The sequence below is a fragment of the Plectropomus leopardus genome, chromosome 19, assembly GCF_008729295.1.
Source record: "Plectropomus leopardus isolate mb chromosome 19, YSFRI_Pleo_2.0, whole genome shotgun sequence".
Classification (NCBI taxonomy): Eukaryota; Metazoa; Chordata; class Actinopteri; order Perciformes; family Serranidae; genus Plectropomus; species Plectropomus leopardus.
This window is the reverse complement of record NC_056481.1, coordinates 13,922,461-13,943,318: the sequence shown is the minus strand read 5'-3', so window position 1 is coordinate 13,943,318 and position 20,858 is coordinate 13,922,461. Positions and strand designations below refer to the sequence as shown.

General features: G+C 38.4%; 1 protein-coding gene across 3 annotated transcripts in view; it reads right to left on the bottom strand.

Annotated features, from left to right (window-relative positions):
- The window catches only part of plce1 (phospholipase C, epsilon 1), a 101,813-nt gene that overhangs the window by 64,731 nt on the left and 16,224 nt on the right, over window positions 1-20,858 (bottom strand). For all 3 annotated transcript variants that reach the window (XM_042507636.1, XM_042507635.1, XM_042507637.1), the window contains exons 3-5: window positions 19,697-20,357; window positions 19,083-19,493; window positions 18,713-18,922 (exon numbers count right to left, since the gene is read on the bottom strand). In XM_042507636.1, the coding sequence (XP_042363570.1) occupies window positions 18,713-18,922; window positions 19,083-19,493; window positions 19,697-20,329 (1,254 nt within the window). In that variant the 5' untranslated portion in view covers window positions 20,330-20,357. The remainder of the gene's footprint in view (window positions 1-18,712; window positions 18,923-19,082; window positions 19,494-19,696; window positions 20,358-20,858) is intronic.

Below are 20,858 nucleotides of genomic sequence, written 5' to 3'. Positions count from 1 at the left end.
GCCATGAATTTTAAAAAATGGGCTAAATTAATACAAATAAGAAAGGTTTCAATGGTCCAGTGTGTAGGATTTAGGTGGATATATTGGCAAATATGGAATACCATATTTCACGATTCAATCTCAAAAATCAAACTGGGGGCAGATCAAGACATTTTTAACTGATTGGGATTGGGAATATTTAGCTTATAGAGCAGGCAATCGTTTGACGTACATCAGTTATATCATACACATTTAACCCTTTCGTTTAAAGCTTTAATAACATTTGCAATATTAATTTAATCACTCATGATCTGCTGGCCCCAAGCCCTATTTATGTAATCAGGTATAAGACTTCCATAAAGCGTTTAACTAACTGGTTCCACAAAGAAGTAAACTCACAGCTGCATCAATAACATGGTGGCCTGTCTGGAAATATACATTAAAACCAGTTACTTTGACATTAAGCTCCTCTTTAACAATTTTTAAATTTTGTAAATTGGTGGAGATGAAGAGGAGCATAAAGGGAACAAGAGGGGATGAGGAAGATAGCCAGTGACAAAAAGAATAAAGGGCTGGAATGATAGGAAGAAAAAAAAACAATTATAAAGGAGATCTACAAGGTTTAAGGAAATTTTGTCAAAACAGGAAGAGAGATTCAACAGAGAGCATGAAGAGGAGAGCAAGAGATGGAGTAGAAGAGGAGGTGAAAATTAAAGGACGAACGAGAGGAGAAAAAGAACAGCGCAGCAGGAGATGAAAAAGATGGTGAAGAGAGAAAAACACAGGGGAGCACCGCAGAGGAAATGGAGAGGGAGGCCAAGGGTGACTAGAATCATAATCCCCTGTTGAATTTCACAAGGAGCTGTTTCACCAAAGATCCAAGAGCTGGGCCCACCTCCCGAGCACCGCCTCACACCTTTAACAAGCTTAGAGCATTATTGTGTGTACTTTATGTGTGTGTGTCACACAGAAGTCGAGGGCAGTGGAAAACTCTAAGCGACTGGCAAAAATACTAACTGCATGTAATTTATTAGAAACTCAAATGCAGATGTTAACCTTGAACAACACGCTGAAATGAGCAGCAGTACAAGGATGAAAACAAAAAACAAATACACAGATCATCAGCCAGAGGGTGCATTTACTGGTCATCGACCCCTTTTAGAGCCAGAAAGGAAAAACAGGGGAGAACAAAGAGAAAGTGGAACAGAAAAGGCACATTTATGGGAAAGCACTAACTAATCTAATTTGTACAGAGTAAATGGCGAAAAGAGAGGACATGACAAGTTGTGTTTAATCACCATTTCAGCAGATAATGTTACTGTGTGCTTTGTGGAACACTTATGAGAGAGATAATAATATTTTATATGATTACTAGGGCTGGGAAATAAATTGATATTATATTGTAATGTTGTAAGTGTTGTCTTCTCCTGGTTATAAATGCTGCATTACAGTCAAGTCATGTACTTTTCCATACTTAGGAGATTGCGCTGTTTTTTGCATTTACTGTGACTGCAATGGTTAATCAATTAGTTGTCGACTATTAAATTAATCGTCAACTAATTTGACAACTGATTAAATCATTTAAGTATTTTTTTTAAGAAAAACAAAACTAAAAATTCTCTGATTCTTGCTTCTTAAATGTGAACTTTTTTCCATTTTCTTTACTACTTTTAGACGGTAAAGTTTATATCTGTGGGTTGGATTGGTTATTTTATGTTGGGCTGTGGGAAACACTGATTGCGTTTCTCACTACTTTTTTTTTTAACCAAACAACTAATCAATTAAAAAAAGGGAAAAACCTTTTGTTAAAATCATTTTCTGATTTATTTTTTTTAATCAAACAACCAATTAGGAAAATAATCACCGTTAATTATCAACTTGATTTAGCCTTGGTTTCATCAGTTTTGTTTAATCAGTTATGATTAAAAAATTTTATTAAATGGTCTCATTTACCACAATTATTTTCATCATAAATTTCTATTAATTAAAATTAAAAGTTAAAATAAAATTAAAATGAAAATTAATATTCACTCTATAATAATTTAATGCTGGAACTTCAACCTATTCATGCAAGAATGTCTACCCGTAAAAATGATAAACAGAAAGTGAACACTGAAACAGAAAGGCAAAATGCAGAGTGTCCCATAAGAGCGATTTAAGAAAACCATTAGTGTTTACACAGCAGTATAAACAGACCAGTCAACACAATCACAGAGAATGGGGGGTCATGTATGCAGTCTAATTGAGGCTCTAATGACTATTTGTATTTAAATAAATAAGAAAATGTTGAGGCTCAATTGGTAGAATCCTTGTCTCAGAAATCTTAGTAACATAGATTGCGAATACTATGTTATCGTAACTGATGGGTTAAATATGATTAAGCTTTATGAGGAAAAGGTAAGTATAAAAGGAGAAAGAGACAGAACAGAGAAACCAGCAGATTGCAGAGGAAGTATAACAGAAGACGAAATATGACAGAGAAGTTGGAGAGAGTCTGGGAGAGAGAAAAAATTGGGGTCATTTTGAGGGCCAAAACAACCTGGAACCCATTAGTGCACCCAGCGGGACCCCTCCACACCACCACACTCCCCCACTTACAGTTCTCATGATGTCATACTACAGCGAGCTGCTACACTCTCCAACATAACGGCACACAGCCCTGCTCAGACAGCCAGAGATAAGCCTGATGAATGTTTTTCAGGTCTTAAAGCTCTGCACATAAAAAATAAATAAATAAATCCTGTAGACAGATACAGTCTAAAAGATTTGAAAGTAGTCAATGCATGAAAGTTTTTGCTCGAAATTTACGATACAAACATGTCATTAATTATAAGTAATGAAACCGCTTACGTTACGTAAAGTTATTCATTTTAAAGTTTCAAGTTTTAAAGTTGTAACACGACAATCTCTTAAATGACTGCCATTTTAAATATGTCACCTACTCCATGATTTTACCTCGACCAACCTTCTCAAGCAATGCAACATTTTCAAAATTATGCAAAGTTTGTTTCTTCCCCGTTTAATCATGACACCCTTGATGTGGGTCTAAAAGTCCTTCTGCACAACTTAGTTTTGCTTTTTTAACAAACATTTTCTCACGTTATCCTATAGCATAGTAAGTTCATGTGCATTTTGACAGCACTTCACCATCAAGAAATTTCCCCGTGTTCAACTTTGAACAACATATTCAGCTCAGTTAACTCAAATCCTGTTGCTGTAATCATGAAAGGACTAAAAATGTAAATCTTATAGTTTAGTTTCTTACAGCTACAAAACACGATGAATGAAAAGATTTTTTTTCCGGGTCAAAGCACAGCGTGAATTTGTAGTAAACAGTTTACTTACTGTAGCACAGAAAAGGGCTGATATATTGAAGAGAAAGGAAGAAAAACCACCAAGTTCCAATCCCTCTTAGTCTGTGTACACTTAGCGAAGTGAGAGAGGACGCTTGAGCGAAAGAGAGCACCAGAGAGAGAGAGAGAGAGAGAGAGAGAGAAAGCTGGAGGAAGAGAGGAAGTGAGGGAGATAGATCTCTACATCAGCACTGCAAGCTTAAGGAGGAGAGATAGAGAGGAAAGAGACAGGACAGGGAGAGACAAGGAGAAGACAGACTCAGATCTCTCCCTTACACAGAGGGTACCCCCATATTAGGTTATGAGGCAACCGGCCCATCACAAGCCAGCAGCAACAAGGAAGATTTTTATCAGTGAGCTCACTCTAAACACACAAAGGCAGAGGAGACAGTGGTATACAAGATTTCAATCGATCCTCCTCAACAAGCCCGTTCAATGTGTAAACAATGCCTGACAAAGCTCAAATAAGGCCCCTGTGTTTTGATTGGGAGCTATTAACCTGGAAATTGACCACTGAAGCCCTTTTTTCAAAGACAACATCATTCACCTAATCTAGAAGTAATCCACCAGAGACAATTCTGAATAGGTTCAGTCAATCACAGTCTGGAAGGCTAATTTTTCTGAAAGACAGAGCAATGCTTATATAAAGAGATTTTAGCAATAGAGCAAGGTAACTTTTGCTTTCTGGCTGAGTTCAAGAAATGGCGAAAAAAAACAACCTTTCCCCCAGTGACCTCAAATTGTGCAGTAGCCTACTACAAAGTCCTTTCTGAGAGAGATAATACTATATCGATACAAACTATGAATACTATAAAAAGTAAATACAGGTATGAATTCAAGTACCATTTCCTACCTTATTTATTAATCTGTTTGTGGAGTTGTTTGGAATTGTATTGGGATTGTTTTATCTTTCTTTTATGGATGTATGTTTTAATGTTGTTTGTGAGAACTTAAGACAAGTATCTATTGTTATGTTATTTTTAGTAAGCAATAGTGCAGTGATACTCAACTTAAGCCCACAGGACAAATCTGGCCCCCAATATGGTGACCCCTAACCATTTTCTAATTCACAATAAAAAAAAGTGATTCACACTGGGAAATGTTTTTGTACTTGTACTTGTATTAACAATTGTTTATCAAAAAAACGCCAGTGGAGGATCCCCCACACCCACGACAGAGGGCCTAGCTAAGCCCTAAATCCCTAAAATCCTAGAAATGTCCCAAAATCCTAGAAATGTCCCAAAATCCTAGAAATGTCCTAAAATCTGAGAAACTTCCTAGAGTCCTAGACATGTCCTAAAATCCAAGAAATGACCCAAAATTCTAGAAAGGTTTTAAAGTCCTAGAAAAACTTAAATTCCTAGAAAGGTCCTAAAATCTGAGAATAATGTATGGGGCTGCTGTAACTGATTCCTGGCCTCCTGTCATTTCGCAAAAGATGACAATAATGAAGGTGAGTATCCCTGCTATAGTCTTTTTGAACTGCGGGTTGATCAATTACGAATAATTAAACTAAAGTAAACTAAACAATTATTTTGTGATCTACTAAGTAAAGCCAGGTGTCACATGATATGTACCCCTTCATTGCTCAGTGGAACATAGATAAAAACAGCAGAAGACCATGTGATTTGGTTGAAAGCTCAGGAAAAAGTTTGTAAGTGACCTTGAGATTGTATTGTCAAACTGTTTAAGAACTTGCAACATGAAACACTTGCAGCACTGAGAGCAATTAATATCTTCTATGCATCTATGTGATATTATTATGTAGTTATGTAGTTATGTTTCCCTGTAGGGTAATTGCTGGCTACAACACTAAAATAAGGCAGAAGTGAAGTAAAACAGGACCCTCCATAATGTCCTCTCCTGGATACAGACTAATAAAGTCTCATTAAGGCCACATCGCCATTAAGGAGTCAAAGATAGGCACGTCCCAGTTTGGCTTTTCATAGGGACAGGTGACAGCGCTGTGGGCCATTAAACCAATAGAGACTGAGGTACAGCCACTTGATCCTTGTTATTAGCTTTGGTCCGGTGAGCGTTTCTATGCCAACCTCCAATTAAAGGCCAGTGTTGCAGCTTTTCTGTTTAAGCCTGCACAGTTAATGGTGGTCCCAAGCACTTGTAGCTCATTGCAGCAAACTCTGTATTATCAATATTATATGTATTAACACTCACTGTTGACACATCAGACACTTGACACTGTTCAGAAAATTCACAAACAATTAGGGGACACCTAACTTGTATAAAATGAGGAAAAGTTAAACGTATACCACAAAGAATTTCCCCTAAAAAAAAACAAAAAACATGCAATGTCTATGGAAAGCTGCTGCTGTCGCTCCGAGCTCAGTGAGCTGTGGGGAAGTACGGCCAAACTAAAAGTTTGGGATAGTTTAATTTTTAGCAGCAAAATGCAGAGGATACCTGCAGCCAATCAGTAAACAGAATCCTGTGGCACCTGTAATATGTTGACCTATGTTACAAAAAAAAAATATTTCTGGCTGAAATACACAACAATACCTCCCAACTGCAGAAAAAATGTAATTAGTGCATTGAGCTGCACTATGCTACCGCTTGGTGGGGTTTTGGAATTTTCTTACACACAATCACAACAGTCAGGCTGTCGGAAGTATCGATATTTGGATATTTTTTCTATACCACATGTTGAAAATACTAACAATCTCCAATAATTGTACATTCACACACTGAAACTACAAAACAGATCTACATTCAGATTTTCAACCCAAAGGTCGACAGACGAAACATGAGGAAAATCAACTGGTCTTCAATGCGTGGCTATAAATGCATTCTCACCAGTAACAAACCCATCATGTGATGAAGGTGTATGTTCATTGACTTTTTCTGTATCAGTAATGTGTGCAGGTTTTTCATTTTTCTTTCTTTAAAAATGACAATTATCCTGTTCTATGTGCCAAGGACTTTTTTCTTTCTTTTTATTTTACATGGTACTGATGCAGTACCCTTTTTTTTCAATCTCATATTGTATCAGTGTTTAAAATTCTGGTATCGTGACAACTTTCCACAACACTCACAGGTCTAAACGAATACAGAATGTCCTACTGAATCTGCCTAATCAAGTGGAAAAATTAGTCTGTTTCATGCCCAGCTGACATCAAAGTGGTCATCAGAACAAAGCCAGCAGCTGGCCTGCCCTCAGTCTTTGCTTTGCATTTCTTTGATCAATGCTCAGCAGCTAATGAGACTGGCCTCCTGAGCTGGTAATGAGAGGTCAGATTCATGTATTATACTGCGCTTATTACATTAATTGTCTTTGGAAGGCACAAAGTCCCCCAATCATTATTAATTACAGCAATGATATGATGTGGCACTGTCTTGTTCTGTAACTGCAGTTTTTAACCACTGAACAGACACCAGCCTGCTTTCTCTGTCTTCGCCACAACACCTCAGAGAGGCTTTTTACAAAGCAGAGTTTAATACTTCAACATAAAGTTTAACAGGATCATTCTGGAAAACTGCACATGCCCTGATTATTTCAAAAAGTATGCTGCCCTCTGGTGGATATGCATACAAGCACGGATGGTTTTAAGTAAAAACCACTGAATCTGAAAAGTAAAAATAAATGAAATATTGCCTATAGTAGCTGGAAAACGACAGAATTTATATTAAGATTTTTATTCTATTTTTTTCACTCAATTGAAAACATGTATCCCATTTTACTTCACAAACAAAAACTGATAAAGTTGAGGAAAATAACTACAGCCATGGTCAATCACTTAATTTCTTGATTAATCTCAGCAAAAAGAAACATTAGGTTACATAAGAAGTTTGCATTATTGTAAAAAAACCCCAAAAAAAACCCCATAACATAAAAAAGAAGAAATTCCTAAAAAAAAATCAGGAAAACTCATCTCTGATGCAACTCTGCTCAAAATTCATCCATATTGCTAGTTTAATCTGCCTATATCTTAGGGACAAAAAAACATTTTTAAAAATCGATTACATTTGAGAAGCCAGTGATTCTTTATCTGTTATAATTGATGACACTTCTCAAACACACCCACCGACATGTAAACACTAAGCATGCCGATCAAAGAGCAACAGGAAGGGCAGGTTGTATGCCAAGAATTTCTATTCTCTCATGAAACATAAATAGTGACTTAGTCACAGGTGTTCAAATCCCTTAAATATTTAGTTCATCTGCAGCACTGTGTTATATTTTCTCCTCTAGATGGCACTCAAAGCTAACCTTTAACAAGACACTGCTCAAACCAATTACATACAGCCCTCTCACTTCTCATAGCTTTACTGGTACATCAGGAAAAAGAGGGCAGGAACAGTAAACTGACAGTATCTTTAGTCATGCTCATCAGTTCAGTAGCTGCACATTGTTCTTTTAGTTTTTATTGATAAAGACTCATTTTGCCTGTTAAGTGACAGTTAAGTCATTAGGTGAGATGCCAACCTGTTATTCAATAATTATGTATTTGGTGATGCATTTTAATGCTGCTTCACATAAAAGAAAACACAATTAAAAGTAACACTGTACTGCATCCTGTAAGCTTAAGGGTTTAATTTTGGCTAAATCCCCTCTGGATGACCACTCAAATTATGAGTCAAAGCGTTAGGAAGGGGAGGTGGAACCAGCCTATTTTTACACCAATTGTGTTATTCTTCGAGTGCAACAATAACAACATGAGTGCTTCATGCTCTCATTTAATCTGTTTCTGGGAATACTGTTGCTTAACTTCCATCCAAATGCTCTTTTCTTAATCAAACCAGCAGGATGGGTTATCCTCAGTACTAACACGTGGTTACATCACAGAAGAAGTGCAGAGAAAGTGTGACACATGTGACAGCAATGGAGTCAGGGTGCTGTGAGCAGAGATGCTATGCCATATGGAGGAGGTGAAAATGGGAGAGGTCAGTGAATACAAAGTTAATGTGACAGGAAATTCAAGTGTGTGTATTTGTTAACAATTTTTCATATAGTATGAAGTCCATCCTTCAGTGTATTTGGAATGCATTCCACATAACAATGCATTTCTGTTTTTCATGTGAAAGATTATATTGTGTCATGAAGGGATTATTTGCTTTAAAATAGTTCAGTAATTTTTGTGAGCAAAAGGTGTACAAAAGGGAGGATAAATATAAATAAAAGCTAAAAAAAAAAACCAACAAAAAAAAACAAAACATAAATACATCAGTATTGGACAAATTGTTTTTTTAAATGCCAGTATCTGCCCAGAATTTCACAATCGGTGCTCAGTCTATATGTATTGTATTTATCTACAGGGTCAAAATTCTCCACTGTTTGTGTTTCTGTGTCGGGTCCTGACCCACAGTTTAACAAACTCGACTCTCGATCTCTGCAGGGACACTTACACAGCTTCTGGAGCAGAGCAACAACTTTCCCACAATATCACAGAGATGCGAGAGGCCTGAGCCAACACGCAAGCACCCACACACCCACACACACACACACACACACACACACACTCAGAGTAAATCCATGAAGTGAAAACACACCCACATGCAGTTTTGACACCCTTCTGTCACCCCACAAAAGCAAACAGATGGAGTGTGCATCAACAAAAACAAGTCGCAGCAGCCACATGGGCTCCTGTGCAGCTGATTCAAGCAAACTTATAAAAGAATAATAAGCAAAGGAGCTGGGAATGAAGTCTCACCATGTTTAAAGAGCGGAGAGGTCACATTGTTCAAGATACTGTCACTGTGAAAAACAGGACTCCTTACAAAGGCATGCTAGATATTTACTGACTGTCCTACCCATTTTCTGTGCAAGCAGACATTGACTAAACAAGAGTGTGTCTCAATACACACACACACACACACACACACACACTAATCTCAGGCTAAGCCGCAACTCCCAGCTGGGTGAGAGAGGGGCCTGCTCGGCACATTCCTTTGTAGTGGAACAACACACAGAGAGAGAACATTAGAGTGATAGACACAAGGTTAAATGAGTGTGACATGCATGGAGGGGAAGTGTGTATGTGTTATTGTATTTGTGTGTGTGTATAGGGTTGGGGTTAATATGATTATAATTCAGAATTAAAACTGCTCATCAAATCTGAATCCTTTTAATTCCCTTGCTGGATCTCTTTTTGGGGTAGTTAATTCTTCCTCAATTATGCATTGCTTTGTTTTTTAATGTACTATTAAAGTATCATATTTTAGATTAGTTTTTCAGCTGAATGAATGCTTGAATGCCTGTGTGTATTGCACTTTGGAAATAAAAGCTGAGAGAGATCTTGGAGAAGAAATTGCAGATTGAGGAAAAAATGTATTCATTTTTAAACTTAAAGGGACAGTTTACCCCAAAATTTAAAAAATAACACATTTTCCTTTCACATGTGATACTATTTATTAATCAAGATTGTTTTGGTGTGAGATGCGGAGATGGTGGAGGTATTAACGTCGAGTCTTGTAGGGCTCAAAGTGCCAAAAAAATATATTTATACAGACATCAATACAGACTCTCAACTCAACAACTCACATCAGAACAATCTAGATTGAAACACTACAGGTAAGAGGAAAAATATTTATTTATCAATTTTATGGGGTGAACTTTTCTTTTGCTGAATCTAAGTATTTTACACACTCAGAGGGGCACTCTGCAATAAAAAACAGTTGCGATTTCAACTAATCTTGTGCTGTGGGAGTTGTAATAATTCAATCTTCAAATCAATCTGACCACAGCCTCTCAGATGGTAACAAATGTGGATGAAATGTTTGAATTTTTCAATATGTGTAATCTATTCAGCCACTACATCAATCTTAAACAAACATCTTTACTTTGGTACATTCAGTACTACAATGATGCAATTCATAGTTGCTTAATTGATTCATTATGTTGACAGTAGGACGTACAAAAATACTGTACATGCCTTGCTGATTAAACACACACAAAACAATAGCACTTGTCCTGCATTAGACTGAAAACTACAGCATTGCTCAACTCCATTTCATCTTGCAAAAATGCAAACACCATGCTCAGCCAATTTTCACAGCACAGCTTCACGTACATTTTTTTTCTTTTACCTTTTAACCCAAACTGTTTTTTATCAGTGCATTACAGTGCACGTACAGCAAGTGGCTGATTGTAGTGTGAGTGCGCTTTAACACTAATAGGCAAGAAAAGACTCCTACATAATCCTACATTTAAACAAAAAAAATTACTCTTCCCAAGTTTGCAGATATTTCCACTTTCCAGTAGCTCAAACTGTGACTGTAACTGCAATTTCATTCACTTAACCTTTTTAGTAGCCCAAGCCCAATCATATGAGCATCAACACTGTGAGTGTGCACATTAATTACCATCTCACCTTCATTCTCACAATTTTCTCATTCAATTGTTTCCCAACAAGAAGGAAAATTAGTTTGTTGTGCATGCACACAGTATATGTTTAAAGAAAACTGTTGATACCACCTCTCTGATGATGATGATGATGATGATGACCCCCACAAAAAAATAAATAAATAAACACGAGTATTTACTGAAGCAATTACCAGGAAAGCCAATTAATGCAATGTCACCTCATGACACCGGAGCATGGAATGAATGTCTTAAAACCGGATATTGTTTGCCGTCTTATCTTAAAACGCTACCCTTGAAACAAGCTATAATTGGTATTCAAGATGTTGATGTGTTTGCAAGAGTTATTACCTGAGCTCGTAAATAAGCAGTATTCAAACAAACTGACCCATTTTACTAGCACAGGGCTGGTGGGAACACTCAACAGCACAAACAAGAATGAGTTTAACAACAGTTCCCATATGTCACAGGGTGCATCTTATTGTTTGGGACAGCCAAATGAATATTTGCTCAACGGACAGAAGCATGTCCTAAAGCTAGAAACCATGAGCACTGCAGTGTAGTCCTGCAACTCATACTGACATGAGCCACGGCCATATGGATAACTATTAAATTTGATTAAGGAGATTTTTTAAAGTCTTGTTTTCATTTATCATTCTAAGTTCATCCATATTTGAAGCAATCGTTACAGACTGGGTATAATACTACATCAGATTTTGTCTTTGGCTATAGAGAATGTCAATGTCATAAAAAGCAATGCCATGATGTCCACTGAGCCAGATGACTTCCCATGTATATATCAGCCCATTTTAATGGTATTTTTCAGATATGTATGTAGGTAAAGGGTAGCATGCATCAATTAAAATGAGTGGGCTGGGGAGTTTATTTATGTAGTTAGTTATTTTAAATCCTCCTGTAAAAATTCCTTTACAGGAGTGTCCTGCATGACTAAGAAAGACAGCAGCAAATTAAACAAACACACCATAGTTACAGACCATAAAAATTCTGATCACAACACTGATACAGCAAAAGTAGGACTCAGGTCGCTCAGTCAAAGCATCTGCAATCTGATGTGCCAATCCTCAAACTGTAATCTGTAATCTGTAATCTATTTTTGAAATCACTGAAAGAGACCAGCTCTCCTAGACCCGATTCAATTTACAGCAAATTCAAAGCCTCAGGAGCAGCGTACCCGAAAGGCTTTTGACCCAATTTAAGACGGGCATTGTGGACTGATAGCAAGAGTCAGTCTTGCAAAGATGTAACAAAGTGGAGACAATAGCTTTCAGCATTTTCAGATAGGTAAATTCACACAGATATAAAGGAAGCAAGTTGAGAATTGCCTTTTAAATAATGACATTACAGTGATTAACTCTATGAATGGACAACGCAGGCCAGCCAACCCTAGCATACAACCTCTATGCAAAGGAGGCAAGGAAGGCATTGAGAAGTTGCATTTATATATAACAGTAGGTCCTTCATTCACTAATATAAGAAACAATTGTGCAAAATTCTTCTAGGAATTTCCAAATAAAAAGCAAATTATAATATACAGAGCATGTGGTCAGAAAAACATAGAAAAATAAGTTACATAGTAACAAAGTTTAAAAAGTGGCATAAATTGAAAGTATTTCTGACTGGTGCACCTCCAAAGTCCAAATAGGCAGGAAACTCTTCCAGTGGAATCAACTGTGCAAATTATGAAAAACATTTCCAAGACACAAGCCTGTGTGCATCAAAACCTAAAAAGAGAAGTCAAAGACAAATCCCAAGGCACATTTCAGCAAGAGACGTTTTTGACTGACTTTCCCAGCAAAGATATTCCTGGCTTTAAACTGGCTACATTTTTATTCTAGCTTTAGGTCCAGTTATAAGAAGACACACTGAGAACACCGGAAAACACAGAGCGTCCCTACAAGAAGAATGTGTTTCTGTCCCCAAAGACAGCTTGCATCCTCAGCAATGGGAAGACAACATATTTACAAGCATCTATCTCTAAGCTCCACTGCCAATCAGCCCAAACTCCTACGGTAAACACCGTTAAAGTGTGTATGTTCATGTTTGTGCCTCTGTGTGTGTGCATGGTCACTTACCACTTAGCCTGACACCACTTTGAGTTAAATGAAAAGACTCTGCAGGGTTCTAATTGCTAGACTCCACTACAGCAAACAATAAAATGCTTCTAGTTTAAGAGACTGTTTGATCCCTACGCCAGGTGTGTGTGTGTGTGTGTGTGTGTGTGTGTGTGTGTGCGTGTGTGCGTGTGTGTGAGCGTTTCACCGTTAAACCTGCAAAGAGTAATGAAACACTTCCTTACAGTTAAAAAAAAAAGATAACACAATGCACAGATGGAATGCAGGGTTTCATTTATTTGTGGCAGCCCACCACCTAAAACATCTGCCACCACGTATTGATTTTATATCTTTAGAGCTGGACTGTTCAGTAGGAGCGCTATTGTAAAATATATATGCCGTTTGGTTATTAATAGCACCTCTAGGGACACAGCGCGTTCTCTGGGCACAGATGGAGCAGGATAACACAAAGAAATGTGAAAGTAAACAGGCTGCTTTGCTTGCTTTGACTCGCCTCTCTGCTGCTCACATCCATCAATCTGATCATCTCTGACCACATCTACAGATCAGTTATTCACCTGCTGCTGAAAGCAAAAAGAGCTCATGATGAGTTTCACCTGCGTGGCATTCATGGACCCACAAAAGCATCCGAAATTTAGAGATGGGACACAGATTGATAGATTCTAATTCCGTGGGAAAGGTTTCTACAGCTTGAGGCAAGTTAGATTTATGACTTTTTATACTTTTTAATGCCACTCTGAATGACATTTAAGACCAATTTTAGCAACAGCAACAGCAACCGAAATTGATGTCAATTACTTAGGGCATGTGATAATTTTTCTCAAAGATTTATTGGAACATAAAACAAAAAACTTCTTGGTAATGCTAATATGTAAGGAATTTGGAAAATTTAGATAAATTTGGATAAGATAAAAGATTTTATTTTGAAATTTTACAATTCAACATAAAATTCATATTTATATCCATTTTATTCATTCATAAAATCCTATTTGCCATGCCTGAGCATTTTCTAAGACTTTTGAAAGATTTATTTAGAACTATTATTATTGTTTATTTAGAATGTTTAATACTTATTAAGGCCTTGTTTTTTAGAATAAGGATCCACAGGAACCCTGTATGGGAAACACTGCCAAGTATAAAAGGGAAAAATGACAATTTAACTTTTTTCTTGTGCTAAACGCTTTTGAGTTTGTTATAATCCCTATCATGTTCATCTTTTATTATGAATATATATAAAAGCCTATAGAAAACATAACACAACATGTGTCTCTGTCTTGGTCCAAACCTTCTTTTTGTTTCCATTCTCTCACTCTCTCTTATTCTCTGTCCTCAGTCCATGCTTGACCCCCCCCCCCCCCCCCTCTTGTTTCTCACTTTCCTTCCATGGCAGATTTTCTTCTTTTTCCACTGTTAAAATCTAATTTTCTGCCATTTTCTCTACTAGTGTGTTACCCTTCCCTCCCTCATCCCTCCCTCCCTCTCTCTGCCACTGCTGCCCTGCTCCGATCCCTCCTTCATATAATCCTGTGTTCTTTGGCTCGCTTCATTAGTTTGAGCAATAAACACACGGGGCCACAGGATACCTCCAGAAAACTCCTCAGCATGATTACTGCGGAGTCAGGCTTACATGCCACATATAGGGGGCCTGCGTACCGTAAAGTGCGGTTGGAAATGGTGCTTTGTTTTTCGCAATTTTGCAATAGTTTGTGCACTGAATACCGCATATATATGTTCACAATTAAAACCTACAATCTAAATCAGTGTGACAAGATGACCTTCTTTTTTCAATATGAATAAACAATATGGTTAAGTTTTTAGGTTAAATGTTGTATACTGTCCGATCTTCCATTGGAACGTCTATATCTGTGGTGTGCCATCTCATAAAACAGCAGCATACAGTTTTTTTTGCATCTTTTTGTTTATGACTGCATGACTCCCATTTGTTTGTAATGGGATGCATTCTTACTTTTTCTACCTTTTTATGATCTTGATGACAGCCCTGCTACAACTCCACTTATTCACTGCTGCTCCGTGTTCTCACAGTTTCTCTAGTGACCCCTTGCAGGAGTAGCTCAGATGGTGTTTTGACAAGGGAAGTGCTGGCAGCTCCCCCATTTTCAATGGGCTCATTATTAAAGCAGCTCTGCCTCGACTTAACTCAACCCGTATTTCTACAACCACAAAGGACTCATAAAATCACTTTGGCAAACTCAGAAACCACACTGCAGTGTGCACACGAGTACCAGTGTGTGTTTGTATGGCGTGAGTGTACAAGCCCCCCTCCACACGTCAGAAACTTTAGACAGCGCTTGGCTCTGTTGTGGCTATGCATGAACCCGTGAAAGACAAAAGTACATATCCATGCTTTTATGCACGCATGTATGCATTACAACTGGGCACATGTCAGAATCCAATCATAAAAAGGTAGCACATAATAAATGCACAGTCACATGCACAGTGAAGTGCCCACGTAGCAACTGTCTCCAAGAAATTATGTTTGTCTATTACTACATTGCTTTCATAATTCATTGCGGTAACAACATAATCACTGCCTGGATTATGTTGAGAAACAACGTCTCATAAACACTACATGTACAGAGCTATACTCACAGAGAGGTGGTCAGAGTGGATGGCAGACATACATAATGCAGGACTGTGACACCAGAATCCTGGATTTGCGTTCTCACTCATGTCTATGATTATGTTAAGGCAACATGAGCACTTTGGTTCAGGGTTGAGGACAGATTGTGATTTAAGTTAAACGCCGATAAAAAAAATTCAAAAAACAAAAAAGGTAATCATAAAAAAAATGCCGAAGTCACTACATGTGGACAGTGAATTGCCTAATCTGGGTGAAAACAAATTATCTGCATTGGTGGTGAACATTTTGCTGCTACATTTAGTAGGGCTGTTGCAATAACTGCAATATTTGACAACCCCTGGGGACAGCAAGCGACCGCCCATAACCCTCTGTTAATGTTTTTTTTTTTGTTTGTTTTTTTTGATGGGAGGGTCGCATATTCACACTATGCTATGAATGCAAGCAGCATGACAAGGTGCTGTGTGTGCTGCACCTTTTTTTTGTTCTGGTTGCAGAGCTTAAAAACATTCAACTTAAGGGAAATGCAGCAACCGCGTGTCACTGTCACTTTTTACCTGCCTGCTGGACAAACACCACAAAGACCAACCGTCCCATCACTGATAAACAGTGGAGGAGAAATAAATAGTGAACCCACACAGACCAGTGGGTCCATCCTCTCCTTACATGCTTAAGCCTTCTCTTTATCCATTTCTACTTGCGCAGATATTCTGTATCATAGCAGCTAGATGCAAAACACTGTGCCCATTATAGTGCCTCATTGGCCTTCTGTTCTGTGTTTTCTATTAGATTTGTTTTAAAACTCTGCCGTCTTTTTCACTCAAAAAGCATTATTTGTTAGAATAGCCTAAAAATAACACTTATTTACAAAGCACTAATATCAGGAATTTGCAAAAACAGCAAGAAAATGGGGGTAATGCAGCACATTGCACTATTTAGCCATCCTTAATCAACTTAGGGGAAATACCGTTACCAGGACAGCCCCAATGTTCAGTATCACCATTTTTGCAACTTGCCAGGTATATTAATTCACAGCATTTCCTCATGATGTTAATTGAAATTTTGTTTTTGTCTTAAACTTGCTGTTTCAAATAAGTTGTATGTAAACATAATTTCTAGCAGACAGGGCTGCACGTAGACACCTCCTGCTATCTAATATCTAACTAGCTATTTACAAATGTACAGTATATATTGCAATGGAATTTAAAGTACCTCCAGACAGCAACAGCCCCACACAGCAAAGAAGTCAAACAGAAATGTGCTACTTTGCATTCCAATATAATAAACTTGGTCTTGAGCTATTCCATGGTTGCATGTGTCTTCAGGGCACTGGGTTTTAGTCTCCATGTGTTTTGAGTTGTTACAGGAAGAGGAGGGAGAAGATAACAAAAAACAACAGGAAAGCATCCTGTGTGATGCTGCTGATAAATTCTTCTCAGATTCTCATAATGTTTGCACATCTCTGGCTTAAAAGAATTGTGACAGACAAAACACCTTCAAATGAAAGGCAGCAACAAGCTGTATATTCCCTGAGTTGTGTCTGCCAAGGTTGCTCAAGCTGAACAGCTCCTGTGAGAGGTTGTCGTGTTTTTAAAAACACTCTCTCTAGCTTGGAAACTTGATAATAACACAGCAACATCCTGGTCTCCTCTCTGTCTGTCCCGTGCTCTCTTTTCCTCCATCTCTCTGACTTTCTCACTCTGTCTTGCTCATTTACCTTCTCTCCAATTTCCATGGCTATAACTTTAATGCAGATGCCCACTCTGCTCAGTCCATTTTCACACACACACACGCAACCACACACGCACACACACACAGAAGGCTCAGTCATTCAGTCTGTCAGTAATATGGGGAGCAGAACTAACAGAGAATAAATCATTTTTCCGCAGCAGGGGCCTACCCCGAACAAAGAGCCTGTGTGTATGTGTTTTTTGGGATGTGTGTGTGAGTGTGTGTTGGTCTATTAACATATTCCTTGAACAAATTATTCATCTCTCATGCATAACAGGCGTAACATTTCAACCCAAACAGAGAATAGCAAAAGCCAAGAACAATTTTCTTCCAGTGAAGCAAAAATCAATCAAGTCATAAATACTCTTGTGCCACTGCAGCTTTTGAGAAATGCACTTTTTCTTGCTGCTTAAAAAAAAGAAGAGTTTTTTAAAAGCAAACCACATATTAAATCCAATGCCTTATCAACTGTGGAAAATCCGCATAATTTTAAAGCACATGAAGAATAAGCACATTACAGCTTGAGGCGAAACATCAGTGATGTAAGGCCACAAACACCATAAAGACTGAATACCTCCCACAGCAACATGTTTCCTAAACTCTTAAAAATGCAACTTTAATAACCCTTGGCTTAGGATTATTATGGAAAACGTGTTTAATTGTGCTGATTTAAACCGTGGAGTTACTTGAAATCTTTTCACACTGGTACAGTTATTTCTTAACAAGAGCATGTCAACAGCAGTCTGGTATGAAAATAAACTAAAGACCTGAGAAGTTCACACCACAGCTGTCCTGAATCTACATTTTTAACAACTTTTACAGCATATTTCAGTCCTTGAGGCATGAAATGTTTCTATTGTGTGTTTGTATTGGAAACTTAGGCTACTTTCACATTACAGGTCTTAATGCTCAATTTAGATTTATCCCTAAAATGTTCATATGCATGTCTAAAGTGACCCATATCTGACATCAGTGTGAACTGATCGCTGCTCTGAAACACCTCACATGAAACCGATAACTTTGCACGTATGAATGTTGGAACAACAAAAAACATTTGCACAAGAGGCATTAGGGGGAAAATTAATGACACAGCAGTGCAAGCATCCATCTCCCAAATGAATTGCAGCAGAGGTGGAGGACAATTCGTAATATGTTTCAGAAGGGTCCGCCCACTGTTCCAAGGGGCTGTTTTTTAGATGGCATTCTCCCAAAGTGAAGTACAGGGCTAATTAGTATGCAGAACATACATGATCAGACATTTGTTTGTTTTTGGGTTACTTGTCTGATGTGAAATGGGACATATGTGAATCATTGAGGCTGTGGGGATGTTTGTGTCAAATTTGAAAAAAATCCCTTGGGGTGCTCTTAAGATATTGCATTCACATGAATGAAATAGATGAGCTCACAGTGTCCTTGACCTTTGAGCTATGATCACTAAAATCTATTCAGTTCATTATTGAGTCCAAGTGGATAATTGCAATAAATTTGAGGAAATTCCTTCAAAGTGTTTTTGAGATATCGCATTTGCCAGAACTGGACGGACGGATAAACCAGAATCATAATGCCTGGATGGATCTGGGCCACATTTGCTTGTAATGTGAACTTAGCCTTAGTCTGTGTTTGTGCCTGTGTATTCTCTTACCTGCTGTAGCTTAACTCCAACAAAACGTAGTATCTCCCTGCAGACTCTGAATTCTTCTCCCATACCACGCATTAGTATTGGCCACATATTCTTCTTGCTGGGTTTCCATATCCTGTGATTAACAACCACCTCCCAGACTTCCTCTGAGATGCGTCCTGATGGCAGCGTCTTCACGATCGCTCTGGTCCCAGTACACACTGACTTGGTCATCTTATGTAAAGAGAGAAAGTATTTCAGCAACAAATTAGCATAAAAAAATAACAAATATGTTCAAGTTATTAACTGAACTCATTTGTCCAAGATACCAATTTTTAGAAACACCAAAAACTGTTCACAAGATCAATAGAAAAAGAATGTTGCAAGTAAATACCTTTTGATTATTCTTGTAGAAACGCCTCACCAGGACAGTGGAACGCTCTTTACGGTTCCTAATAAACTCTGCGTTATCCAAAAGACCCTCTCCATCCCCATCATCACTGCTGATGCCCCCGCTGCAGCTCTTAGTCACTCCTGAGGACGACATATCATCCTGCCTAAGGTTTGTCCTCATAGTTTCTAGAGATGCCCGTCTTAGAAACAGTTTCTCTAAGGAGCATTTGTTAACCCTAGGCCTTCTGTTGAGCCTTTCTAAACTCAAGTAGCCATCTTTGAGATGGTGCTGGCGAATGTGACCATTCTGGTGATGTTGGCTGTGTTTGAGAAGGGGGGAACTTGAGGGAGATGACACGACAGAGCTTGGTTCACTGGATGGACTGCAGTGAGATGAGAGGCAGGGTGATGTCTAGAAAGAGAAAACATGACAAATTAAAATACTCTTAATGATGTTTTTTAATTAGCAGTTCTTCAAATGGTCCATCTAATGGGGTTATTTACAGTTTAAACATTTGTTTTTGTCCTCTTGTACTAAAAAAACAAGCATTTTAGAGCACAAAAACAGTTTTGGTGTAGCAGCTAAATATATACAGACACTACCTCCTGTATTACCTTGTGAAAAGCCAGCACAGACACGGGCAGGCTGCTGCGGCGGATGTGTCGCTGGTTGGGCTGAGAGGGGTTGGGGCTGGGGCATAGTCGAGGACTGTGAACAGGGCTGGAGCTGGGGCTCGGACTGGATCCTGGGCTGTGGCAACAATAGATGTTTGGACTTGTGTAAAGGCTAGCCAGGGTGCAGGAGCAGCGGTTGCTGCCAGTTCTGTTTCTGCCTGCATCCACACCCTCTCCAGGGGTATCCAGCTGGCTCGGAGATCCCTCTGTACTTTTCCCAGGTATCGGCATAACTTTGTTAGTTATTGCTTCAATTCTCTTGCCAGCCGACAGCTCTGGATAAAGTTTCTTTGCAGCATTTGAGAGTTTTAAGGTGTAATCCAAACAGTCGTATCCCTCGTCCAAAATTGACACTTTCCCGCTGTCACACGGCAACTTCCTATAAAAGAGGAGGGAAGGGCTGCTCTGTTGTTTTGATTGCCACAATTGGTCCAAGTGTTGCTCTACTTCCTGGCTGTCATTTGAGTGTCTAGCTTCTCTGCCGGGTCTGCTCCCACTGGATGGAGATGAAGCATGCTTAGCCAGGACCTGTGTCTGATTTTCTTCAGTTGACATCTTGTCTCCCTGGAACATCCTGCTTTATCCTTTGTTTTGCTGCAGCCTTGAAAATAAGTGACACTTTGCTGTTGGTGACAGTACAGCGGAAGAAATGTAACTTTACAACATTTAGAAGACTTTGGCTTAAAGCTTTAGTTGGGATCTTTCATAAAAAAATTTTTTTGCAATAAACCCAGGCAACACAAGGTTGTCTTACTGACTTCTCATCTGTCTCTATGTCAAAGAACATCAATGTGTCCCAAGAACTGAAGGTACAGTTACAGTTACAGTTAACTTTTATGAAAATAACCCTTTTCCACATTTGCTGAAACTGTCATTATGTTCTGAAAGAAGTACACGAGACAAATTAAATGTGAAATATCATGTCTCTTCTCCTCTTCCAACGGTGTCAAATGGCTTTTGCCAGAATCTACTACGGCTCCCTGAAAACAACCAATCAGATCCAAGGAGTATCTTACCAGCTGTTAATCATGTCAGTCACTGCTTGTGAACTGTCAAACTCCAGCACTGATCAAATATAAACAAAAACATCTTGACTCAGATG